This window comes from Octopus sinensis, unplaced genomic scaffold (genome assembly GCF_006345805.1).
Source record: "Octopus sinensis unplaced genomic scaffold, ASM634580v1 Contig03086, whole genome shotgun sequence".
Taxonomy (NCBI): Eukaryota; Metazoa; Mollusca; class Cephalopoda; order Octopoda; family Octopodidae; genus Octopus; species Octopus sinensis.
This window is the reverse complement of record NW_021826251.1, coordinates 1-27,821: the sequence shown is the minus strand read 5'-3', so window position 1 is coordinate 27,821 and position 27,821 is coordinate 1. Positions and strand designations below refer to the sequence as shown.

Here is a 27,821-nt window from a genome sequence, read left to right as displayed (position 1 = left end):
AATGTCTGGGAGGTGAACAGTATATGAGTCAGATACATGCTTGCGTGTGTATGGAGGGGAGAAAGATCAGGTGTAGTGTTGGCGAATCTCAGGAAGCATGGAAGTTTTGAAGGATGCAGTGCTCCGACAACCAACAACTGATGCTGGCAGTTTGTTCCATGCTTCAGCAACTATTAGCGTGAAAAAATGTTTCCGAAAGTCATGGGAGCTGTGCTGTTTTGTGACTTTGTAAACATGTCCATGGGTGTTAGACAGGTGGAGTTTGAAAAGGTGCTCAGAGTTATTGTTTGTAAGATGGTTAATAATTTTATGGGTGTCTGCCAAGTCAGCTGCCAGACGTCGGAGTTTCAATGTATCCATGCCCAGAGAAGCAAGGCGTTCAGAATATGGCAAATGCCTGATGGAGGGTATTCTAAAATGTTTCCAAAAGTCGTGGGAGCTGTGCTGTTTTCTGTCTTTGTAAACATGTCCACAGGTGTTAGATGCGTGGAGTTTGAAAAGGTGCTCAGAGTTATTGTTTGTAAGAGGGTTAATAATTTTTTGGGTGTCTGCCAAGTCAGCTGCCAGACGTCGGAGTTTCAATGTATCCATGCCCAGGGAAGTAAGGTGTATTCATTATACATGAATATGCCATCATGGAAAGCAGATGTTAAATGATGATGGTGATGATGGTGAATATTTTGAAGAAATGATTTTCTTTTATTAAAAAAAAGGTAAAAAAACCCGGAATGACATGCAATGTGACTAACGGAGATAATAATGAAGTAATCTAGAAATATAATGTTATCAGATACGCAGATACTCTTACTCTTTTTACTTGTTTCAGTCATTTGACTGTGGCCATGCTGGAGCACCGCCTTTAGTCGAGCAAATCGACCCCGGGACTTATTCTTTGTAAGCCTAGTACTTACTCTATCGGTCTCTTTTGCCGAACCACTATGTTTACTCTTTTTACTTGTTTCAGTCCTTTGACTGTGGCCATGCTGGAGCACCGCCTTTAGTCGAGCAAATCGACCCCGGAACTTATTCTTTGTAAGCCCAGTACTTACTCTATCGGTCTCTTTTGCCGAACCGCTAAGTGACGGGGACGTAAACACACCAGCATCAGTTGTCAAGCAATGCTTGGGGGACAAACAAAGACACACAAACATGCACACACACATATATATATACATATATACGACAGGCTTCTTTCAGTTTCCGTCTACCAAATCCACTCTCACAAGGCTTTGGTCGGCCTGAGGCTATAGTAGAAGCCACTTGCCCAAGATGCCACGCAGTGGGACTGAACCCGGAACCATGTGGTTGGTAAGCAAGCTACTTACCACACCTTCACCCCTACGCCTATATATATATACATATATACGACAGGCTTCTTTCAGTTTCCGTCTACCAAATCCACTCATAAGGCTTTGGTCGGCCTGAGGGTATAGTAGAAGACACTTGCCCAAGATGCCATGCAGTGGGACTGAACCTGGAAACATGTGGTTGGTAAGCAAGCTACTTACCACACAGCCACCCCTACGCCTATATATGTATATATACATATATATGACAGGCTTCTTTCAGTTTCCGTCTACCAAATCCACTCACAAGGCTTTGGTCGGCCCGAGGCTATAGTAGAAGACATTTGCCCAAGATACCATGCAGTGGGACTGAACCCGGAACCATGTGGTTGGTAAGGAAGCTACTTACCACACAGCCACCCCTACGCCTATATATATATATACATATATACGACAGGCTTCTTTCAGTTTCCGTCTACCAAATCCACTCACAAGGCTTTGGTCGGCCCGAGGCTATAGTAGAAGACATTTGCCCAAGGTGCCACGCAGTGGAACTGAACCCGGAACCATGTGGTTGGTAAGCAAGCTACTTACCACACAGCCACTCCTGTTTGTTATTTAAGATATTTATTTTCAACAAATGACTTTTTGAAAGTAATACATTTACTGTTCTATATTATTACATATCTGGAGAGGAAATGATCTCTTTTTGAGAGAACAATAGACAACAGGGTCAGTTACAATGTCCTATTTTTGTTTAGTTAAGTGATCTACTTAAGAGAACTACTCACTACAGATGTGATAGTCATATAGTTTCTTTCCTGTATGAATACATTTGTGTTTAGTCAACCCATGACTTACTGAGAATGCCTAACCACAGACATCGCAGTGATATGGTTTATTTCCTATACAAACATGTTTATGCATGGTTAATGTGTCCGGTTCGCCAGTCCTCAGTCAAATCGTCCAACCCTTGCCAGCATGGAGAGCAGGTGTTAAACGATGATGATAGTTAGTTAAGTTAATTTGGCTCAAAAAGCAAAAAGCAAGGCCATGTAGGGGGACATGGAGTTGTGCACAGGGTGGTGTTCATGCAAAGAGTTCAGGCCATTTCTGGTCAAGAGAGACCTTGAACCGAGCAGTCGTCGGCATCTTCACTATCTTGTTCGGCAGCTTATTCCACAGATCTGCAACCCGGACGTGGAAATCCCCTCTCCTTCGATTGAGATGAAATCGTCGCAGATAGAGCTTTTCGGAGTGACCCCGCAGCCGACGCTCTGGAGCAGGAGTGAAGAACAGCTCTTTCGAGAGGTTACACTTTTCGCTTATGATGTTGTGAGCAAGAATGAGATCACCACGGCGTCGTCGTTTTTCTAGAGAATAAAGGTCGAGCATCTTCAGCCTTTTTTCATAAGACAAATGCTTGAGACCAAGAACCATGCGGGTAGCCAGCTTCTGGACTCTTTCGAGATGATGTATGTCTTTGAGGAGATAAGAAGAGGCTTGAATCCTGTACTCCAATATGGGTCTCACCAGCATGACATAGAGCGGTAGGAGATACACACATATGCATACATACATACATAGTTTTGTTCTTTCTTGAGCCATTCCTGGCTCATAAGGGCCGGTTTCCTGGTTTCCGTGGTGTATAGGTTCCCCACCTGGAAGGGACACCAGTCCATCGCAGGTGAGCTGCAAGATGCAGGAGGAAAGAATGAGAGAAAATTGTGGCGAAAGAGTCAGCAGAAGTTTTGCCATTACCTTCTGCTGCACACACACGCACACACACATACATATTCAGTTCTGACATGTCACCTTGACATGTTCCTTTTTATAGCTTAACTATTAAATATATATACCAACATCTGTTGTTAAACACACACACACACACACACACACGCTCACACACAGACACACACACACACACATACACACACACGCACACACACACAGACACACGCACACACACACAGACACACGCACACACAAACACACACACAAATACACACATACACACACGCACGCGCGCGCACACACACACACACACACACACACACACACAAGCATATTCAGTTCTAACATATCACCTCGACAGATGTTCCTTTTTATAGATTAGCTGCTAAGTTACCGAGACACAAATACACCAACATCTGTTGTCAAACACACACACATACACACACGCACAAACACACACACACACACACACACAAGCACACTCACACAAACACACGTACACACACACATACACACACACAAACACGCACAAACATAAACACACACACATACATACAAACACACACAAACACACAAACACACACACACAAACACACGCACACACACACACACACAAACACACACACACACACGCGCGTGTGCGCACACACACAGACACACATACACAAGCACACTCACACAAACATACGTACACATACACACACAAACACACACAAACACATACACACAAAGACACACACAAACACACACACACAAACACACGCACACACACACACACAAACACACACACACAAACACACACACACAAACATACACACACACACACGCGTGTGCGCACACACACAGACACACATACACAAGCACACTCACACAAACATACGTACACACACATGCACACACACAAACACATACAAACATAAACACACAAACACACACACACACATACACACAAACACACACACACAAACACACACACACAAACACACACAAACACGCACACACACGCGCGCACACACGCACACACACACACACACACACAATAGCTGATGGTAACCGACAAAAGGAAAGTGTTGCTGTGTTAGCAAAGTAATATTGATTTGTAGTCACAGTATCAACACTTTCTCTTCCAATCACCATTGTGCTACTAATTTACTTTCACTTTCATTTTGCTCTTGCTCTTATCCATAAGCTACAATCGATTACATTGTACTCCAGGCTGACATATTATATTATATATGGTCTCTGGCTCAATAAGTTAAAATACTGAAATATCCAAGCTAAAGAAAGTAAGAAAGAGGTAACGAATTACGTTTATCAATACATAACGAATCTTGCTTGCATGAAGTGGATTCGATCCACCATAGCCAAATTTAAATTAACACTGCAACAGAACTTTTCCCACGGTGGAACAATGGTTTTTCTCTGACAGCAGTTTTACATTTTCCAGATGCCTTTAGCTAGGCCAGAAAGTAAGGAAGAGGTAATGAATTACATTTATCAATATGTAACGAATCTTGCTTGCATGAAGTGGATTTGATCCACCACAGCCAAATTTAAATTAACACTGCAACAGAACTTTTCCCACGGTGGAACAATGGTTTTTCTCTGACAGCAGTTTTACATTTTCCAGATGCCTTTAGCTAGGCCAGAAAGTAAGAAGAGGTAATGAATTACATTATCAATATGTAACGATCTTGCTTGCATGAAGTGGATTTGATCCACCACAGCCAAATTTAAATTAACACTGCAACAGAACTTTTCCCACGGTGGAACAATGGTTTTTCTCTGACAGCAGTTTTACATTTTCCAGATGCCTTTAGCTAGGCCAGAAAGTAAGGAAGAGGTAATGAATTACGTTTATCAATATGTAACGAATCTTGCTTGCATGAAGTGGATTTGATCCACCACAGCCAAATTTAAATTAACACTGCAACAGAACTTTTCCCACGGTGGAACAATGGTTTTTCTCTGACAGCAGTTTTACATTTTCCAGATGCCTTTAGCTAGGCCAGAAAGTAAGGAAGAGGTAATGAATTACGTTTATCAATATGTAACGAATCTTGCTTGCATGAAGTGGATTTGATCCACCACAGCCAAATTTAAATTAACACTGCAACAGAACTTTTCCCACGGTGGAACAATGGTTTTTCTCTGACAGCAGTTTTACATTTTCCAGATGCCTTTAGCTAGGCCGAAATAATGTCTTCACCACTTGACCCTTTCTAACCTCTTCTACTTCACCAAAAGCTAGAATAGATAACAAGACCAACTAAATCTATTGTTCTCAATGATATATCTATCTTTCTGGATCTTTATATAAGCAAGCACACCCCAAGCAAAAATCAGTTAGTCACCTTGGTGACAAACTTGTGAGTTGAGAGAGAGCTAACATCAGTTAGTGAACCGACCACTAGAATCATAGAAGCAGGAAGACAAAACGGCCAGAGGGGAAAAGAAAGACAACGCCCCACACTCTCACTAGCTCTAATTCTGTTCTCTTAAAACATCATTCTATCTCTCTCTGTAATTACTACTAAACAATGAAGAGGACACAAACACAAACTTCTGGATAGTTATATAAACAATCACACCCCAAGCAAAAATCAGTTAGTCACAGTCGGTGATAACTCAGTGAGAATGAAGTTTACTGTCAGCAACTGTGAGACAACATCCCACACCTTACAACTCTCTCTATCTCTAATTCTGTTCTCTTACAACATTATTCTATCTCTCTCTGGAATTACTACTAAACAATGAAGAGAACACAAACTTTACTTTGCATGCTTTTGGATGTATCAAAACCTGCCCGTTGAAGCAAGGTATTGTAAAATAATGGTAAATAAACATACACACGCAAGCATGTATCTGACTCATACACCGTTCGCTTCCCAGACATTTGTACATTACTGCTTGTACTTTATACGCACTTTCTGACAAGTTGTGGTGCACCTGAGCACTGTATACAATAATTTCATTATTATTATTATTATTATTATTATTATTATTATAATATTATATATCACTAGCAGTATCGCCTGGCGTTGCTCGGGTTTGTAAGGGAAATAACTATATAAGCATTTTTAGAGAGTTACTTCCCTTATAGATGCCAATTCGGGCTTTCTTAGCCATTTCTGTTTTGGTGTCTTCAAGCCATGAAGTCGTTCTTCTAAAAGAACGTTGGTCTCCTTGACAACGCTTTACGACATTGATTTCCTTACACTCCCTTCCCCACAGCTTCACGAGGTAGGGAAGGAGTGGGAGAAGCAAACAGGTGCAGGCGTGAGCGTGGACGCCAACTCCGCCGCCATCGACACACGAAAAATTATGCATTAAAATGGAATAAAAAATGATGTTAAATTATTTTTAAAATCGTAGACTCATCGTAGACGCGCTCTAATACCCAGACGGGCTCGATATGAATCACGACTATAAGATACCCGAATTTGGTCAAACTGCACCGCAAAATGTGGGAGTAGTTAGGAATCTAAATCGAAGGGGACAGACACTCACACAACTACAGTTTTATATATGAGGGAACCTGTGGAAGAGGTAGACCCAGGAAAACCTGGGACGAAGTGGTGAAGCACGACCTACGAACTTTAGGTCTCACCAAGGAAATGACTAGAGACCGAGACCTATGGAAGTATGCTGTGCGTGAGAAGACCCGGCAAGACTAGTCAGGCCATAACCCGTGGCCCCTACCTAGGACGTAGTCAGTCCACCTGTGCATACCTTCCTTCTTGTGACACTTGTGAAGACCTGTTGAGGCAAGTGAAAATCAAACAAAATCAAAATAGATGAACATCAATGGAATTTGTATCTTTGTGGTACCAGTGCCGGTGACACACAAGAATACCATCCGAACGTGGGTGTAGCCAGTACCGCACCGACTGGCCTCCATGCTGTGGGCACGTAACAATCACCACCCAATCGTGGCCGATCGCCAGCCAAATCTGGCTCCTGTGTCGGTGGCACATAAAAAAAACACCATCCGAGCGTGGTCGTCTGCTAGCCTTGTCTGGCACCTGTGTTGGTGGCACATAAAAATACCATCCGAGCGTGGCCGTTCGCCAGCCTCGTCTGGCACCTGTGTCTGTGGCACATAAAAACACCATCCGAGCGTGGTCGTCTGCTAACCTTGTCTGGCACCTGTGTCGGTGGCACATAAAAACACCATCCAGCGTGGCTTTCGCCAGCCTCGTCTGGCACCTGTGTCGGTGGCACATAAAAACACCATCCGAGCGTGTCGTCTGCTAGCCTTGTCTGGCACCTGTGTCGGTGGCACATAAAAACACCATCCGAGCGTGCTGTTCGCCAGCCTCGTCTGGCACTGTGTCTGTGGCACATAAAAACACCATCCGAGCGTGGTCATCTGCCAGCCTGTCTGGCACCTGTGTCGGTGGCACATAAAAACACCATCCGATCGTGGCCGTTCGCCAGCTCATCTGGCACCTGTGTCGGTGGCACAATAAAAAAAAAACACCATCCGAAGCGTGGTCATCTGCCAGCCTTGTCTGGCACCTGTGTCGGTGGCACATAAAAACACATCCGAGCTGGCCGTTCGCCAGCCTCGTCTGGCACCTGTGTCGGTGCACATAAAAACACACATCCGAGCGTGGTCATCTGCCAGCCTCGTCTGGCACCTGTGTCGGTGGCACATAAAAACACCATCCGAGCGTGGCCGTTCGCCAGCCTCGTCTGGCACCTGTGTCGGTGGCACATAAAATCACCCACTACACTCTCGGAGTGGTTGGCGTTAGGAAGGGCATCCAGCTGTAGAAACACTGCCAGATCTGACTGGCCTGGTGCAGCCTTCGGGCTCCCCAGACACCAGTTGAACCGTCCAACCCATGCTAGCATGGAAAGCGGACGTTAAATGATGATGATGATGATGATGATGATGATATTATGCTCTGCACTTATGTTTAGACATAATTTCCTCCTGTTAGACCCCCCGTTTCGTCACATAATTAACAGAGAAAATAATCTGTCTCATGCATCACTCCAGCCATTCACGACATTGCTATGTCCTTCTATTTCTCTACACCACATGACTGAAAACCACCACTAAGCTGTTATTTCTATATTTCCTGCCTCTGAAATTTCTTGCATAGATTACTTCATTCAACTAGATGCTACATATTAATTCTCTGTATCATCATCGACCAGTAAATAAAATATATATTTATAAAATATATATTTATGTAGTAAATAAAGGAGTGGCTGTGTGGTAAGTAGCTTGCTTACCAACCACATGGTTTCGGGTTCAGTCCCACTGCGTGGCATCTTGGGCAAGTGTCTTCTGCTATAGCCCCGGGCCGACCAATGCCTTGTGAGTGGATTTGGTAGACGGAAACTGAAAGAAGCCTGTCGTATATATGTATATATATGTATATGTGTGTATGTATGTGTGTGTGTTTGTCCCCCTAGCATTGCTTGACAACCAATGCTGGTGTGTTTACGTCCCCGTCACTTAGCGGTTCGGCAAAAGAGACCGATAGAATAAGTACTGGGCTTACAATGAATAAGTCCCGGGGTCGATTTGCTCGACTAAAGGCGTTGCTCCAGCATGGCCGCAGTCAAATGACTGAAACAAGTAAAAGAGTAAAGAGTATATAAGTCTTGAATTTATTCTTCATCTCTTTATGAACTCTTGTAATAATATACACACAGCCACATCAACACCTTGTACTGACTATATATAATCACTACATACCTATTATTTTAAGGAAATTAAATCCCCAAAACACTAGGTATTGAACCAGAATTTCTTTGGATGAAATCATCCCTTCTGAAGGTTAACACAACCTCTAATTGAAGTATGTATGTATGTATGTATGTATGTATGTGTGTATGTGTGTATGTATGTATGTGTGTATGTATGTATGTATGTATGTATGTACGTGTGTATGTATATATGTGTGTATGTGTGTATGTGTGTATGTATGTGTGTATGTATGTGTGTATGTATGCATGTGTGTATGTGTGTATGTATGTGTGTATGTATGTATGTGTGTATGTATGTATGTGTGTATGTATGTGTGTATGTATATATGTGGGTGTGTATGTATGTGTGTATGTATGTATGTATGTATGTATGTATGTAGGTGTGTATGTATGGTGTATGTATGTATGTATGGATGGATGGATGGATGGATCTATCTATCTATCTAAATACAAAATGGCTGACGGTTAGTAAGGAGAGCCACAAATAAGAAAGAAGAAAAACAAAGGACCACTGATGCAGTCACAGGAGTGTGACGAAAGACTCTGGCCGAAATAAGATTAAGATTAAGTAAAAAATAAATAACACTGAAGCAAAAGTAACACCAAATATATAGTGCGTGTGTTTTTATTGGCTAAACTGGCAAAATGACCATTCCGAAATATAACAATATATATAAATATATATATATATATGTGTGTGTGTATATATATATATATAATTTTTTTTTTACAGATCATGGGCAGTCCACAGTTTTTTTGTGTGTTTGCATTGTGTTTTTGTAAGTTTTCTTTCATATTTGTTTTATTTTTGTTTATTAAATTCTTTTTCATTAACATTAATTATTTTTCTAAAAATAATTGTTTTACATATCATTTGTCCCAAACTTAGGCATCAAGAGTTACACAAATGCCAGAACTGGGTGCCACTGCGTGGTGCCAAAGACTCCAAATTTGCCATCAAGATGTAGGACAAGATACTGTGATAGCCTGGGCTTCAGAGGCCCACAGCTCTTCAATATCCTCCCGAAGAACCTGAGGGACCTGCATGGGGTGGATGCGGATGTCTTTAAAGTAGGACTGGATCTCTTCTTGTCAGGTGTCCCGGATGAACCAACTTCACGGCAGGAGGTGCAGATGAGGGCAGCTGCATTGAACTCTCTTATGCACCAAATGTCAATTGCTAAAAAGCATTCGTGAAATAAAATCATGTAGCAACACCAAATGGCGGTGCCCCAGCATGGCCACAGCTCGTGAGCTGAAACTAGATAAAATAAAATTAAAAAAAAAAACAATTTACATAACCTTAGTGAATAATTTTTTTCTGCTAGTTTTTCACTTTTATTTTTATAAATGTATCATCTTATTTATTTGGTCTAAACCAATATGGCAACAATCATATCACAATAGTGCTTGTATCATCCTTATCATTGTTTTGACTTCAGACTCATCCTTAGATGGCATCTGTGATAGAAACACAAATACGAAATGTCTAAGCTGTAAATCTTGAGCATTTAAAAAAATTCTATAGGTGCAGGAGTGGCCATGTGGTAAGAAGCTTGCTTACCAACCACATGGTTCTGGGTTCAGTCCCCTTGCATGGCACCTTGGGCAAGTGTTTTCTGCTATAGCCTCGGGCCAACCAAAGCCTTGTGAGTGGATTTGGTAGACGGAAACTAAAAGAAGCCCATCGTATATATATATATATATATTATATATATATATATATATATATATATATTATATATATAATATATATATATATATATATATAGGTGCAGGAGTGGCTGTGTGGTAAGAAGCTTGCTTACCAACCACATGTCCCTCTGTGTGACACCTTGGGCAAGTGTTTTCGGTTCTTTTCCTTTTGAACGGCACATGTCAACACAATTTCTAGTTAACTAAACACTTTAAAACTTAGTATACCGGTAGAATGTGTCAAAATAAAACATTTTTTTCTCTTGGCATTCTACCAGTATACGAAGTTTAAAAGTGTTTAGTTACGTGGAAATTATTTTTAAAAACTGCCATTCAAACCGAAAAGATCCAAAAGCACTTGCCCAAGGTGCCACACAGTGGGACTGAACCCAGAACCATGTGGTTAGTAAGTAAGCTCCTTACCACACAGCCACTCTTGCACCTGTACCACATGTTACTCTCTTTACTCTTTTACTCTTTTACTTGTTTCAGTCATTCGACTGTGGCCATGCTGGTGCACCGCCTTTAGTCGAGCAAATCGACCCCGGGACTTATTCTTTGTAAGCCCAGTACTTATTCTATCAGTTTCGTTTGCCGAACCGCTAAGTGACGGGGACGTAAACACACCAGCATCGGTTATCAAGCAATGCTAGGGGGACAAACACACACACATATATATATATATATACATATACGACAGGCTTCTTTCAGTTTCTGTCTACCAAATCCACTCACAAGGCATTGGTCGGCCCGGGGCTATAGCAGAAGACACTTGCCCAAGGTGCCATGCAGTGGGACTGAACCTGGAACCATGTGGTTGGTAAGCAAGCTACTTACCACACAATGCATAATTATATCTACAAGTGTTAATTATTATTTAATTATTATAACATAAATAATAAACAATCCTGATGATCAAATGTAAATTCTGAAAATCAAATATTTTCATTTTTGTCTTTTACAGGTTTGACGAAAGCACAAATTTATAAAATTTTCCGAACTGGTAAATGGATTAACAAATCTTTTTCCCTTTTAAACTAGATCCTGTATTTTCAAATCTGTCTTGTATCTCTTTTTCTTAGTTCACAGGTTTATTCTCTGCTCCATTTGTGGTTTTTGATTTCTTTAAAGTGACTGTTCTTTAGATAAAGTTACAACTTTGAATCTACCCAGAGTTATCTCTCTTCGGCGTTTCTCATTGAGCAAGGCCGAAGAACTAGAAACACTCATCGGGGAGCTTAGGTGTTTCGCTCATAAACTCTGATCCATTCAAGCGTGGAAAAGTAGGCATTATAACAATGATGATCTTTTACCTGTTTTAGTAATTAGACTGCAGCCATGCTGGAGCAACACCTTGAAGAAGTTTTAGCTGAATGAACCAACCCCAGTACTTATTCTGTTGGTCTCTTTTGCCAAACTGCTAAGCTATAGGGATGTAAACACACCAACAGTGGTCAGACTGTGGCTATAGTAGAACACACTTGCCCAAGGTGTCACACAGTGGGACTGAACCCAGAACCATGTGGTTGGAAAGCAAACTTCTTACCTGATTTCTTTATTTCAGAAAATGTTGTCCTCAATGGAAATACTACTCTCCACATTGAGGTACCAAATATGGAGAGACCAGTCACGTGGAGGTGTGGGACTCGGAAGTATGAGTGTGACAACGTATGCGATAAAGGGGCTGAATTTAGAGTGACACAGAGTGGAAATTCTTCTTCTCTCTGGATCCGAAAGGTAACTAAGGAACTTTTGGATTGGACATTTCATGACAACAACTACAACATTGGAAAATTTGATTTGAAGACAAATGGTAAGGAAATGATTTATAATAATAATAATAATAATAATAATAATAACAATAATAATAATAATAATAACAATAATAATAATGATAACAATAATAATAATAATAATAACAATAACAATAATAATAATAATGATGATGATGATGATGATAATAATAATAACAATAATAATAATAATAATAACAATAATAATAACAATAATAACAATAATAAATATAATAATGATAAAAATAATAATAATGATGATGATGATGATGATGATGATGATGGTGGTGGTGGTGGTGGTGGTGGTGGTGGTGGTGGCAGCGGCGGCGGCGGCGGCGATCTGTTTGTTCTCATTATCTTCTTTTGACATTTTAATGATATGATTGTTTATCTTTGGACTGGCATTGTAGAGGAGGTGTGACAGGCTGGACCTGGCTATAACCATGTTGCTCAAATGTTAAATCTGAAAATCAAAACTTTATTCTTCATCTTTTACAGGTTTCAGAAAAGCAGAAACTTATGAAATTATCCAAAATGGTAAATGAATTAACAAGCCTTTTTCTCCTTTTAAACAAGACACTGTAACTTCAGTTCCATCTTCTATTTCTTTCCCTCAACTCATAACTTTTAGCCAATCTTTTGCTTTTCAAAATATTTTCGCTCATCTCTGAATTGTTTTTTAACCGCCCCGACTGGCCTCCTGCCGAACGTGGCCATTGCCAGCACCACCCTGACTGGCCTCGTGCTGGAGGCACATAAAAAGCACCATTCATTCGTGGCCGTTGCCAGCCTCATCTGGCACCTATGCAGGTGGCATGTAAAAAGCACCTCCGATTGTGGCTGTTTGCCAGCCTCGTCTGGCACCTATGCAGGTGGCACATAAAAAGCACCATCCGATCGTGGCCGTTTGCCAGCATCGCCTGGCCCCCGTGTCGGTGGCATGTAAAAAGCACCATCCGATTGTGGCTGTTTGCCAGCCTCGTCTGGCACCTATGCAGGTGGCATGTAAAAAGCACCATCCATTTGTGGCCGTTTGCCAGCCTCATCTGGCACCTATGCAGGTAGCATGTAAAAAGCACCATCCGTTCGTGGCCGTTGCCAGCCTCGCCTGGCCCCCTTGCCGGTGGCACGTGAAAAGCACCACCCGATTGTGGCCGTTGCCAGCCTCATCTGGCCCCCTTGCCGGTGGCATGTAAAAAGCCCCATCCATTCGTGGCCGTTGCCAGCCTCACCTGGCCCCCTTGCCGGTGGCACGTAAAAAGCACCACCCGATTGTGGACGTTGCCAACCTCATCTGGCACCTGTGCAGGTGGCACGTAAAAAGCTCCCAACTACACTCACGGAGCGGTTGGCATTAGGAAGGGCATCCAGCCGTAGAAACATTGCCAGATCAGACTGGGCCTGGTGCAGCCTTCTGGCTTCCCAGACCCCAGTTGAACCGTCCAACCCATGCTAGCATGGAAAGTAGATGCTAAATGATGATGATATTTTGTTGGTTGTAATTTCCCTGACATTTATTTATCTCTACTTCTAAGCTTGCCAATTGTAATTTTTCCTTTAGCTTCTTTCTTACTTCTAAGGCTATTAGTGTCTCTCGTGATCAAGTCTCATTCTTTCTGTTTACACACTCTACGCATTCTTCTAATAATGAAATGAAAGCACCCTTCATTTTCGACCACGTATATTCTATTGTATTGCCTTACATCTGGTATTAACAAACCCTTTTCTCCCCTTTTAAACTAGGCATTACCTTTTCAGTTCCATCTTCTATTTCTTTCCCTCAACTCATAACTTTTAGCCAATCTTTTGCTTTTCAAAATATTTTCGCTCGTCTCTGAATTGTTTTTTAACCGCCCCGACTGGCCTCCTGCCGAACGTGGCCATTGCCAGCGCCACCCTGACTGGCCTCGTGCTGGTGGCATGTAAAAAGCACCATCCGATTGTGGCCGTTTGCCAGCCTCATCTGGCACCTATGCAGGTAGCATGTAAAAAGCACCATCCGATTGTGGATGTTTGCCAGCCTCGTCTGGCACCTATGCAGGTGGCACATAAAAAGCACCATCCATTTGTGGCCGTTTGCCAGCCTCGTCTGGCACCTGTGCAAGTGGCACATAAAAAGCACCATCCGTTTGTGGCCGTTGCCAGCCTCATCTGGCCCCCTTGCCGGTGGCACGTAAAAAGCACCACCCGATTGTGGATGTTTGTCAGCCTCGTCTGGCACCTGTGCCGGTGGCACATAAAAAGCATCCACTACACTCACGGAGCGGTTGGCATTAGTAAGGGCATTCAGCCATAGAAACATTGCCAGATCAAACTGGGCCTGGTGCAGCCTTCTGGCTTCCCAGACCCCAGTTGAACCGTCCAACCCATGCTAGCATGGAAAGTAGATGCTAAATGATGATGATATTTTGTTGGTTGTAATTTCCCTGACATTTATTTATCTCTACTTCTAAGCTTGCCAATTGTAATTTTTCCTTTAGCTTCTTTCTTACTTCTAAGGCTATTAGTGTCTCTCGTGATCAAGTCTCATTCTTTCTGTTTACACACTCTACGCATTCTTCTAATAATGAAATGAAAGCACCCTTCATTTTCGACCACGTATATTCTATTGTATTGCCTTGCATCCGGTATTAACAAACCCTTTTCTCCCCTTTTAAACTAGGCATTACCTTTTCAGTTCCGTCTTCTATTTCTTTCCCTCAACTCATAACTTTTAGCCAATCTTTTGCTTTTCAAAATATTTTCGCTTGCCTCTTAATTGTTTTTTAACTTTCTTATTTCAAACTTGGACGGTGGGTCAAGGCTGATGTTAAGATCCAAATTTCTTGGCACAATCTTAGCTATTGTGTCTGGAGGTAGTCTACTGAGCAAATCTTCAAAATGCTCCTTCCATCGATTTTTTTTTTGATCTAGAATTAATCTTAGCATCCGGCCACCCTTCCCTTTTACTGCCTTTTATACTCTTACTCTCTTCTCAATATTAATTTACTTGTGTTGTACAACTCTTTCGTGTTCTGGCCCTGAGCTGCACTTTCTGCTGTCTTTGCTAAATTTTCAAAATATTTTTGCTTGTCTCTTAATTGTTTTTTAACTTCCTTATTTTCTAATTTCCCTGACATTTATTTATCTCTACTTCTAAGCTTGCCAATTGTAATTTTTCCTTTCGCTTCTTTCTTACTTCTAAGGCTATTAGTGTCTCTCGTGATCAAGTCTCATTCTTTCTGTTTACACACCCTACGCATTCTTCTAATAATGAAATGAAAGCATCCTTCATTTTCGATCAAGTATTTTCTATTGTATTGCCCGGAACCATGTGGTTGGTAAGCAAGCTACTTACCACACAGTCACTCCTGTACCTATATACGACGGGCTTCTTTCAGTTTCCGTCTACCAGATCCACTCACAAGGCATTGGTCGGCCCGGGGCTATAGTAGAAGACACTTGCCCAAGATGCCACGCAGTGGGACTGAACCCGGAACCATGTGGTTGGTAAGCAAGCTACTTACCACACAGCCACTCCTGTGTTTGAGTTTGCGTTTGTGATTTCTTTAATTATTATACTTACATTTCAGATAATGGTGCACTCAGTGTAAGCGCTACTCTACTGATTAAAATACCAAACATGTTAAGACCGACCGTTTGGAAATTCAACAATTATAAATATGAGTGTGATCGGACATGCGCTAACAGCCCCGAATACAGAGTGACGCAGGATGGAGATATATCGACTTTTTGGATCCGAAACGTAACAAAGGAACGATTGACTTGGAAATTTGAAGACGATAATTTGGAATCATCAAAATTTGATTTGAAGATTCACAGTAAGGGAAATGATTTATTATAATAATGATAATGATGATGATGATGATGATGATGGAGGCGGTGGTGGTGGTGGCGGCGGCGGTAAAAAAAAAAAATAATAATTCATAATAATTAATGATAATAATAATAATAATTCATAATAAGTAATAATATTAATAATAATAATAATAATTCATAATAATAATAATAATAATTCATAATAATTTAATAATAATAATAATAATAATTCATAATAATTAATGATAATAATAATAATGATAATTAATGATAATAATAATAATAATAATTCATAATAATTAATGATAATAATTAATAATAATAATAATAACAATAATAATAATTCATCATAATTAATGATAATAATAATAATTCATAATTATTAATGATAATGATAATAATAATAATTAATTCTTTTATTGGCCACAAGGGCTGATAAAAATTAATTAAAACATAAAGGGACAAAACACAGGACAAAAGTTACAAAGGGTTTTGTCCATGAGTGTAGTGGGTGCTTTTTATGTACTACTGGCACAGGTGCCAGGCGAGGCTGGCAACGGCCATGATCGAATTTGTGCTTTTTACGCGCCACCGGCACAGGGATCACAACTACAATTTCCATTGATTTTTGATGTTGATGTACTTGACTCAATAGGTCTCCTCAAGCACGGGGCCGAAACGGTGTTTCTTTACTTGCCACCTGCACAGGGGTCAGTCCAGCGGCACTGGCAACGGCTGGTGCCAGTCATAGGATTTGGTTCAATTTCGATTCCGATTTAGCATAAACTGCAATCAATCTTGACGATCAAATGTAAAATCCGAAAATGAAAAATTTTTGTTTTCTTCTTTTTCAGGTTCAACAAGAACAGAAATTTACAAAATTACTCAAAGTGGTAAATAGACTGACAGACCTTTTTTTCCTCTTTTATACTAGACCCTATCTTTTCAATTCTGCCTTCTATTTCTTTCTCATAAATCATAGTTTTTAACCACTTTTTAAAACCTTTCTCTGATCAGCTCAAGTTAAGTTAAGTTAAGTTAAGTTAATTATTTGGCTCAAAAAGCAAAAAGCAAGGCCATGTAGGGGGACATGGAGTTATGTACAGGGAAGGTGTTCATGCAAAGAGTTCAGGCCATTTCTGGTCAAGGGAGACCTTGAACCGAGCAGTCGTCGGCATCTTCACTATCTCGTCCGGCAGCTTATTCCACGGATCCGCAACCCGGACGGAAAAAGCCCCTCTCTTTCGATTGAGATGAAATCGTCATAGATAGAGCTTTATATATATATATATATATATAATTATATATATATATATATATATATAGATACGAAAGTTTGTTTGGTAAAGCACGTGGGTGAATATATAAGAAAATAGTAAAGTGTGAAAAAACGACAGAAGGCTTAAATGTTATAAAATATATATATTTGTGTCAAAATGTCTGGAGAATATTGGAAAAATTTTTTTCCTTTCCTTAAATGATAATTTTAAAATTTTTAAAGAAATTACCGGTTTCGCGTGTAGCTTTTCAATTTTCTTGTGACGTTATGTTTATATTGTATGGAATTATCGTTGTTTTTATTTCCAGGAGATTTCTAAATAAGGGAGGTAGTGAGTGATTTTTTCCGGTGTAGGGGAGATACTCGCTTAAAAAATTTTTTTTCCATTTCCTTGTTAATTTCTCTGTGTCAGTATGTTCGGATGGTTGAGTCTGGGTTTGTACTTTTCAATGAAGAATGTTTCCTTGTTCAGTCTCATTTGTGTTGATGATCCGAAAGCACATTGGTAAAATGGGAAGATTAAAAATTGTGGCAGTAGTTGCTTTGCGCATTTCTCAATGTGCTCACTAAAAGGTATCATTCTATATTCTGGGAATGCAATCTGTTGTCGATGCAGTGTGCATCTGCAGGATACACAGCAGGATACCATACGCACCCAAACCAACCCAACAAAAAGAAAAATAGGAAACGTTTGGAATACAAACCTGCACAACAGAAAACTCACCTTCTGGAACATGATAAAAAATTCCAACAAAGCAGATATCTACGAGGGATGGATAAACTCAACACCAATTATCCTCCCACGCAAATTCCAGATAAAATTAATTCCTAACGAGCCTGACGGACAGAGATCTATTAGAGAAAAGTCAGCTCTGTTCAATTTTAAATCAGAAATAGAGCTTCTAAGACTCAGGGCCTCCACAAATGAAGAAAAACTTAAAAGCATAGACGAGGAGATGCACAATCAAAAAAATATACCGAGGGACAACCCCTCGATAATACATTGGATCACTGGAAGGATTCCTGTGAGAGAGAAGAGAGAAATTCTCTCCTACGCTGGGAGAAAAACATGGACTTCTTCCAAAAATATAGTGAAACCTTCAAAAATGAATTGGGTACAAATAATCCCTTCCTTAAGAAAATTACAATAAATAAAAAAGAAAAACCTAACAACCCACGAACAACCCCCAACTATCCTCCATACACTAAAAACAGAAATCACCCACAACCAACCTCTACAAACCACGCTAGACCTAACAGGGAACTAGCTGAAAGAGGACGCGTCTATGAAAGAAATTACACCAAAAACAGAACAAACCAACAACATCATAATACCAGACCCAACCACCATACAGCACAATACGACACTAGGATAAGAAATACACCACACACAAATCACTACTACCCCATGAACCAAAACTACTGAGGTTCCACGGGACTATCACTCAGGCGCAGATGCACACTGCATCGACAACAGATTGCATTCCCAGAATATAGAATGATACCTTTTAGTGAGCACATTGAGAAATGCGCAAAGCAACTACTGCCACAATTTTTAATCTTCCCATTTTACCAATGTACTTTCGGATCATCAACACAAATGAGACTGAACAAGGAAACATTCTTCATTGAAAAGTACAAACCCAGACTCAACCATCCGAACATACTGACACAGAGAAATTAACAAGGAAATGGAAAAAAAATTTTTTAAGCGAGTATCTCCCCTACACCGGAAAAAATCACTCACTACCTCCCCTTATTTAGAAATCTCCTGGAAATAAAAACAACGATAATTCCATACAATATAAACATAACGTCACAAGAAATTTGAAAAGCTACACGCGAAACCGGTAATTTCTTTAAAAATTTTAAAATTATGTCATTTTAAGGAAACGAAAAAAATTTTTCCAATATTCTCCAGACATTTTGACACAAATATATATATTTTATAACATTTAAGCCTTCTGTCGTTTTTTCACACTTTACTATTTTCTTATATATATATATATTATATATATATATATATTCGATGATGATGATGAATTCAATTCAATTCAATTTTTATTGGCTCAAAAAGCAAAAGCAAGGCCATGTAGGGGGACATGGAGTTATGTACAGGGAAGGTGTTCATGCAAAGAGTTCAGGCCATTTCTGGTCAAGAGAGACTTTGAACCGAGCGGTCGTCGGCATCTTCACTATCTCGTCCGGCAGCTTATTCCACGGATCCGCAACCCGGACGGAAAAAGCCCCTCTATAGAGAATAAAGGTCGAGCATCTTACCACACAGCCACCCCTATGCCTATATTTATATTTAGGTCATTTGTTATGGTCATTTACCATCAGTCTTGCATTTATAAAGCGCTTAGCTGTACAGGTTAGTTAAGTTAAGTTAAGTTAATTATTTGGCTCAAAAAGCAAAAAGCAAGGCCATGTAGGGGGACATGGAGTTATGTACAGGGAGGGTGTTCATGCAAAGAGTTCAGGCCATTTCTGGTCATGAGAGACCTTGAACCGAGCGGTTGTTGGCATCTTCACTATCTCGTCCGGCAGCTTATTCCACGGATCCGCAACCCAGACGGAAAAAGCCCCTCTCTTTCGATTGAGATGAAATCGTCATAGATAGAGCTTTATATATATATATATTATATATATATATATATATATAATATATATATATATAATATATATATATATTCAATTCAATTCAATTCAATTTTTATTGGCTCAAAAAGCAAAAGCAAGGCCATGTAGAGGGACATGGAGTTATGTACAGGGAGGGTGTTCATGCAAAGAGTTCAGGCCATTTCTGGTCAAGAGAGACTTTGAACCGAGCGGTCATCGGCATCTTCACTATCTTGTCCGGCAGCCTATTCCACGGTACCGCAACCCGGACGGAGAAAGCCCCTCTATAGAGAATAAAGGTCGAGCGTCTTACCACACAGCCACCCCTATGCCTATATTTATATTTAGAAGGTCATTTGTTATGGTCATTTACCATCAGTCTTGCATTTATAAAGCGCTTAGCTGTACAGGTTAGTTAAGTTAAGTTGAGTTAATTATTTGGCTCAAAAAGCAAAAAGCAAGGCCATGTAGGGGGACATGGAATTATGTACAGGGTGGTGTTCATGCAAAGAGTTCAGGCCATTTCTGGTAATGAGAGACCTTGAACCGAGCGGTTGTCGGCATCTTCACTATCTCATCCGGCAGCTTATTCCACGGATCCACAACCTGGATGGACAAAGCCCCTCTCTTTCGATTGAGATGAAATCGTCGTAGATAGAGCTTTATATATATATATATATTCAATTCAATTCAATTCAATTTTTATTGGCTCAAAAAGCAAAAGCAAGGCCATGTAGGGGGACATGGAATTATGTACAGGGTGGTGTTCATGCAAAGAGTTCAGGCCATTTCTGGTCAAGAGAGACCTTGAACCGAGCGGTTGTCGGCATCTTCACTATCTCGTCCGGCAGCTTATTCCACGGATCCGCAACCCAGACGGAGAAAGCCCCTCTCCTTCGATTGAGATGAAATCGTCGCAGATAGAGCTTTTCAGAGTGACCCCGCAGCCTACGCTCTGGAGCAGGAGTGAAGAACAGCTCTTTCGAGAGGTTACACTTTCCGCTTATAATGTTTCCTTTGGAGATCACAAAAAATTACCATCACCATTTAATGGCCTCCTTCGATGCTGGCATGAGTTGGACAGTTATAAAGGTTCCGACAGGCTGCAGGACTTCGTCAATTCCAAGGGTTGAAGAGAAGGGGAGATAACTGAAAGTGCAGAATGAGTGTGACCAGTGAAGTTAGTGTGGGAAAGGAAGAAGGGATATTGGAAATAAGGGATGGAGTTGTTCTGGCAGGGTGGGAGGGAAATAAATGGCAATGGAAAGAAAATGGTGTGGAGTAATATGTGACGATTCTGCTTCCAAATGAATGCAGCCCTTGATTAATGCCAGAGACAGATGAGTGATGGAGAACTGGGTGTTAAAGGGAAAGAGATGTGGGGAATGCTTGAGGAGGCAGAAGAATGGTTTACGAGCATAAACAGAATGCATTTAGGACATCATTTTTTGCTGTGATTGACAGCAAAAGATGATGTCTGAATCATTGTGTTTTGTCAATCATCCCAGTTTTTTGTCATCTCCAACCGGCTCAGCATCTTGAGATCAGCCTTCACTACTTTGTCCCATGTCTTCCTGGGTTTCCCTCATCAACAAGTCCCATTCACTTGAAGCACTTCCTTAAGCAGCTGACCCTATCCATACACATCGCATGACCCCCAAACCAGTGCTGTCCCCTTTTCTGTACACTACCTCTGTTTCCTCTTTTGCCTAACTTTTCTTTTGATGCCTTAATACATTGTTTTGTATGTACACTGACATGGCAATTCCAATGGAGCATACTAGCTTTATTCCTCTCTAGTCTTTGCATGTTCTTTGCACTTAGGGCCCATCTCTCACTATAATGTAGCATTGCTGTTTATATACAAGCATTGTGGAGGCACATGGCCTAGTGGTTAGAGCAGCGGACTTGCAGTCGAGGGATCATGGGTTCGAATCTCGGACCGGGCGATGTGTGTGTTTATGAGTGAAACACCTAAACTCCACGCAGCTCCGGCAGAAGGTAATGGCGAACTTCTGCTGACTCTTTCGCCACAACTTTCTTTCACTCTTTCTTCCTGCATCTTGCAGCTCACCTGCGACGGACCGGCGTCCCGTCCAGGTGGGGAACCTACACACCAAGGAAACTGGGAAACTGGCCCTTATGAGCCAGGCATGGCTCGAGAAGGATCAAACAAAAAAAGAAAAATATACAAGCATCATACAACGAGCCTTTCACTCTGAGAGAACTTTTGTTGCCCAATCTCCAAGCTTCCTCAGAAACCACCAAATCATGTCAAAAGCTTTCTCCAGGTCAACGAATACCAAATGCAATGATTTACTTTTGGCTAAATACATCTCTTGCAGTTGTTTTACTAAGAAGATGACATCAATAGTCCTTCTTCCTGGCAGAAAACCAAACTGCATCTCATCTAGTCTAATTCTGTCTTTAATTAATTAGGCTTTAACTCTCTCTCTAACTTTCTTGACCTGGTCCACCAATTTGAAAGTATCTCCTTTACGCTTATAAATCTGACTACAATGCTGCTACATCAGTTGTTAATGTGACACTTTTCTGTACAACATGATTACATCTATGGTGACTTTGTTGTATCCTACTCTGCACAACCTTCGTAAACAAAAGGCTCGTTTATATGGTGTGATTTCTTTCCAGTCCACTAGGTAAAACATATCCAGGTTCTTTGTTGCTCAATAGATTGGGATATTAGGACCAGAAGAGTGTCCAGTTATGCACAAAGAAAACTCTGCTCCCAAGCAAGGAAAAGTAGGTGTTAAAATGGCAATGATGATGAAATCTTTCATATGGAAAACCAATCAATAATATTGATTTGTCTTTTTATTTCAGGACCAGTTGCATTAGGGGGCAGTGTCACACTTCATATTGAAGTAGCCGGGATGAAAAGAATAGTTGGCTGGAAAAATGACTATGGAAGATATGAATGTGATATGACTTGTTATAATCGTAGTAACCATGAAGTTACACAAAATGGTAACTCATCGAAGCTTTTGATCCGAAATGTCACCAAACAAGATTTGACTTGGTATTTTTGTGACTTCTATCTCTGCTCTGGAAATTATTCCTTAAAGATAAAAGGTAAGTGAATTACTTTTGCTAATAATAATAATAATAATAATAATATAATAATAATAATAATAATAATAATAATAATAATAATGATAATAATAATAATAATAATAATAGTTCTTTCTAACTTTGGCACAAGGTCAGCAATTTCATTTGGAAGAGGTTCCTCGATTACATTAATTTGGATATATTTAGCGGGTCCTTTATTTCATCAACCCCAAAGGGATGAAAGGCAAAGAGCTGACCGTTGCAGTATTTGAACTCAGGAATTAAAGAGTCAGGAGAAATTCCACTGAGCATTTTTTCTGGTGCAGCAACAATTCTGTCAGCTCACAACCTCAATGATGATGCCCTGATGCAGTACCAGGCAGTGGCTCTCATTGCTTCTGATCTTAACTGATTGGAAGTGTTATCATGTACATTGTTTTGTCTTGGTATAAAAGATGGGTTTTACAGCAAATATTCTGCTCAATACCACAGATTTGCTTGTCAGTTGCTTGACCTTAAACCAGTTGAGCATGTCCCTTGGTGGCTGACGATATGTGCATCTCTGATCATGAGCAGAAGTAGTGGGGGAGCATCATAGTCATATGTTGAGAGGGATTCTTTGGGGTTTGAATACCCTGATGCAGTACCAGGCAGTGGCTCTCATGGCTTCTGATCTTAACTGATTGGAAGTGTTATCATGTACATTGTTTTGTCTTGGTATAAAAGATGGGTTTTACAGCAAATATTCTGCTCAATACCACAGATTTGCTTGTCAGTTGCTTGACCTTAAACCAGTTGAGCATGTCCCTTAGTGGCTGACGATATGTGCATCTCTGATCATGAGCAGAAGTTGTGGGGGAGCATCATAGCCATATGTTGAGAAGGATTCTTTGGGGTTTGAATGCCCTGATGCAGTACCAGGCAGTGGCTCTCATGGCTTCTGATCTTAACTGATTGGAAGTGTTATCATGTACATTGTTTTGTCTTGGTATAAAAGATGGGTTTTACAGCAAATATTCTGCTCAATACCACAGATTTGCTTGTCAGTTGCTTGACCTTAAACCAGTTGAGCATGTCCCTTAGTGGCTGACGATATGTGCATCTGTGATCATGAGCAGAAGTAGTGGGGGAGCATCATAGTCATATGTTGAGAGGGATTCTTTGGGGTTTGAATACCCTGATGCAGTACCAGGCAGTGGCTCTCATGGCTTCTGATCTTAACTGATTGGAAGTGTTATCATGTACATTGTTTTGTCTTGGTATAAAAGATGGGTTTTACAGCAAATATTCTGCTCAATACCACAGATTTGCTTGTCAGTTGCTTGACCTTAAACCAGTTGAGCATGTCCCTTAGTGGCTGACGATATGTGCATCTCTGATCATGAGCAGAAGTAGTGGGGGAGCATCATAGTCATATGTTGAGAGGGATTCTTTGGGGTTTGAATACCCTGATGCAGTACCAGGCAGTGGCTCTCATGGCTTCTGATCTTAACTGATTGGAAGTGTTATCATGTACATTGTTTTGTCTTGGTATAAAAGATATGTTTTACAGCAAATATTCTGCTCAATACCACAGATTTGCTTGTCAGTTGTTTGACCATAACCAGTTGAGCATGTCCCTTGGTGGCTGACGATATGTGCATCTCTGATCATGAGCAGAAGTAGTGGGGGAGCATCATAGTCATATGTTGAGAGGGATTCTTTGGGGTTTGAATACCCTGATGCAGTACCAGGCAGTGGCTCTCATGGCTTCTGATCTTAACTGATTGGAAGTGTTATCATGTAATATTGTTTTGTCTTGGTATAAAAGAGGGTTTACAGCAAATATTCTGCTCAATACCACAGATTTGCTTGTCAGTGTTGCTTGACCTTAAACCAGTTGAGCATGTCCCTTAGTGGCGGACGATATGTGCATCTCTGATCAGAGCAGAAGTAGTGGGGGAGCATCATAGCCATATGTTGAGAAGGATTCTTTGGGGTTTGAATGCCCTGATGCAGTACCAGCGTGGCTCTCATGGCTTCTGATCTTAACTGATTGGAAGTGTTATCATGTACATTTTTTGTCTTGGTATAAAAGATGGGTTTTACAGCAAATATTCTGCTCAATACCACAGATTTGCTTGTCAGTTGCTTGACCTTAAACCAGTGAGCATGTCCCTTAGTGGCTGACGATATGTGCATCTCTGATCATGAGCAGAAGTTGTGGGGGAGCATCATAGCCATATGTTGAGAAGGATTCTTTGGGGTTTGAATGCCCTGATGCAGTACCAGGCAGTGGCTCTCATGGCTTCTGATCTTAACTGAACTGATTGAAGTGTTATCATGTACATTGTTTGTCTTGGTATAAAAGATGGGTTTTACAGCAAATATTCTGCTCAATACCACAGATTTGCTGTCAGTTGCTTGACCTTAAACCAGTTGAGCATGTCCCTAGTGGCTGACGATATGTGGCATCTGTGATCATGAGCAGAAGTAGTGGGGGAGCATCATAGTCATATGTTGAGAGGGATTCTTTGGGGTTTGAATACCCTGATGCAGTACCAGGCAGTGGCTCTCATGGCTTCTGATCTAACTGATTGAAGTGTTATCATGTACATTGTTTGTCTTGGTATAAAAGATGGGTTTTACAGCAAATATTCTGCTCAATACCACAGATTTGCTTGTCAGTTGCTTGACCTTAAACCAGTTGAGCATGTCCCTTAGTGGCTGACGATATGTGCATCTCTGATCATGAGCAGAAGTAGTGGGGGAGCATCATAGTCATATGTTGAGAGGGATTCTTTGGGGTTTGAATACCCTGATGCAGTACCAGGCAGTGGCTCTCATGGCTTCTGATCTTAACTGATTGGAAGTGTTATCATGTACATTGTTTTGTCTTGGTATAAAAGATATGTTTTACAGCAAATATTCTGCTCAATACCACAGATTTGCTTGTCAGTTGTTTGACCATAACCAGTTGAGCATGACCCTTAGTGGCTGACGATATGTGCATCTCTGATCATGAGCAGAAGTAGTGGGGGAGCATCATAGTCATGTGTTGAGAGGAACATTTAATCATTTAGATATAATAGTCTAGGATACTGGTGTGTGTTAACCCTTTTTCTTACCATGTTCCTGTTTAAATACACTGTCTTTGTTTAAATAATTTTGAAAAAATAAATAATTTAGTAAAATAACTTTGTCATTCTTAACCCTTTTGATACTAACCTGGCTGAAACCGGTCTGGCTCTGTAGTACAAATGCCTTGTTTTCATAAGTGTTGAATTAAAATCTTCCACCAAACCTAGTCACAATTTATGTTCCTAACACTAGCTTAATGATAACTAAGTTATTTTACAAAATTCTTTGTTATATTTAAAATTAATTGAAAGAAACACAGAACATCTCAAAATAAATACAGTAATGAAAGGGTTAAGGTATTGTTTGGAACACAAATTTACTTGAAACTTTGATGGAAGTTTTTACTTTAGATCTCCTTAAAGCAACGAATTTGTACAATAGAAACGAAGGCAGTTTTGAACATGATAGTATCAAAAGGAATAAGCCTGGCAGATATTACTATCTTTTATTAAAAACAAATGGTGTATGCTTTGCAGCTGAAACAACAGGTGGGGGAGGTAATGGATCAGGAACCGGCATACCCGGCTATGCCATAGCCATCCTGTGTGTAGCTGGATTTGGCATCATCATTCTCGGGGTCATATTCATATGGAAACGTCGGAGCAAGAAAGAAACTCATGAGGATGAAACCAAGAACACGTATAATTTAGTACACCAGAAGCCGTCGGAGACATAAGAATGGTATATTTTGTGATTTCTTATTTTTTGTCTTTTGTTTTTTTTTTATTGTAAAGCATTGTCCTAATGGTGGAGGCGCAATGGCCCAGTGGTTAGGGCAGCGGACTCGCGGTCGTAGGATCGCGGTTTCGATTCCCAGACAGGGCGTTGTGAGTGTTTATTGAGCGAAAACACCTAAAAGCTCCACGAGGCTCCGGCAGGGGATGGTGGTGATCCCTGCTGTACTCTTTCACCAGTGGAGGCGCAATGGCCCAGTGGTTAGGGCAGCGGACTCGCGGTCGTAGGATCGCGGTTTCGATTCCCAGACCGGACGTTGTAAGTGTTTATTGAGTGAAAACACCTAAAGCTCCATGAGGCTCCGGCAGGGGATGGTGGTGATCCCTGCTGTACTCTTTCACCACAACTTTCTCTCACTCTTACTTCCTGTTTCTGTTGTACCTGTATTTCTAGGGGCCAGCCTATATATATATGTGGAGGCGCAATGGCCCAGTGGTTAGGGCAGCGGACTCGCGGTCGTAGGATCACGATTTCGATTCCCAGACCGGGCGTTGTGAGTGTTTATTGAGCGAAAACACCTAAAGCTCCACGAGGCTCCGGCAGGGGATGGTGGTGATCCCTGCTGTACTCTTTCACCACAACTTTCTCTCACTCATACTTACTGTTTCTGTTGTACCTGTATTCCAAGGGCCGGCCTTGTCACTCTCTGTGTCACGCTGAATATCCCCGAGAACTACGTTAAGGGTACACGTGTCTGTGGAGTGCTCAGCCACTTACACGTTAACTTCACGAGCAGGCTGTTCCGTTGATCGGATCAACCGGAACCCTTGTCGTCGTAACCGACGGAGTGCTTCCTTGTCCTAATGATATAGGTTTTACTGATTATCTATCTATCTGTCTGTCTGTCTCTCTGTCTGTTTATCTATATGGACCTTAGTCACATCGACTCCGAGTAATTTTGCCTTTTTTTTGCGTTTAAAAGTTGTTAATATTGTTTTG

The 27,821-nt window shown here is 40.8% G+C and overlaps 1 protein-coding gene across 2 annotated transcripts in view; it reads left to right on the top strand.

The window, feature by feature from the left end:
- LOC115227428 overlaps window positions 1-26,856 on the top strand; it is a 28,692-nt gene extending 1,836 nt beyond the window's left edge. For both annotated transcript variants that reach the window (XM_029798261.2, XM_029798262.2), the window contains exons 2-9: window positions 9,481-9,526; window positions 11,407-11,445; window positions 12,007-12,255; window positions 12,734-12,772; window positions 15,808-16,056; window positions 16,909-16,947; window positions 22,800-23,048; window positions 26,624-26,856. In XM_029798261.2, the coding sequence (XP_029654121.1) occupies window positions 9,481-9,526; window positions 11,407-11,445; window positions 12,007-12,255; window positions 12,734-12,772; window positions 15,808-16,056; window positions 16,909-16,947; window positions 22,800-23,048; window positions 26,624-26,823 (1,110 nt within the window). In that variant the 3' untranslated portion in view covers window positions 26,824-26,856. The remainder of the gene's footprint in view (window positions 1-9,480; window positions 9,527-11,406; window positions 11,446-12,006; window positions 12,256-12,733; window positions 12,773-15,807; window positions 16,057-16,908; window positions 16,948-22,799; window positions 23,049-26,623) is intronic.
- The last annotated feature ends 965 nt before the right edge of the window (window positions 26,857-27,821 follow it).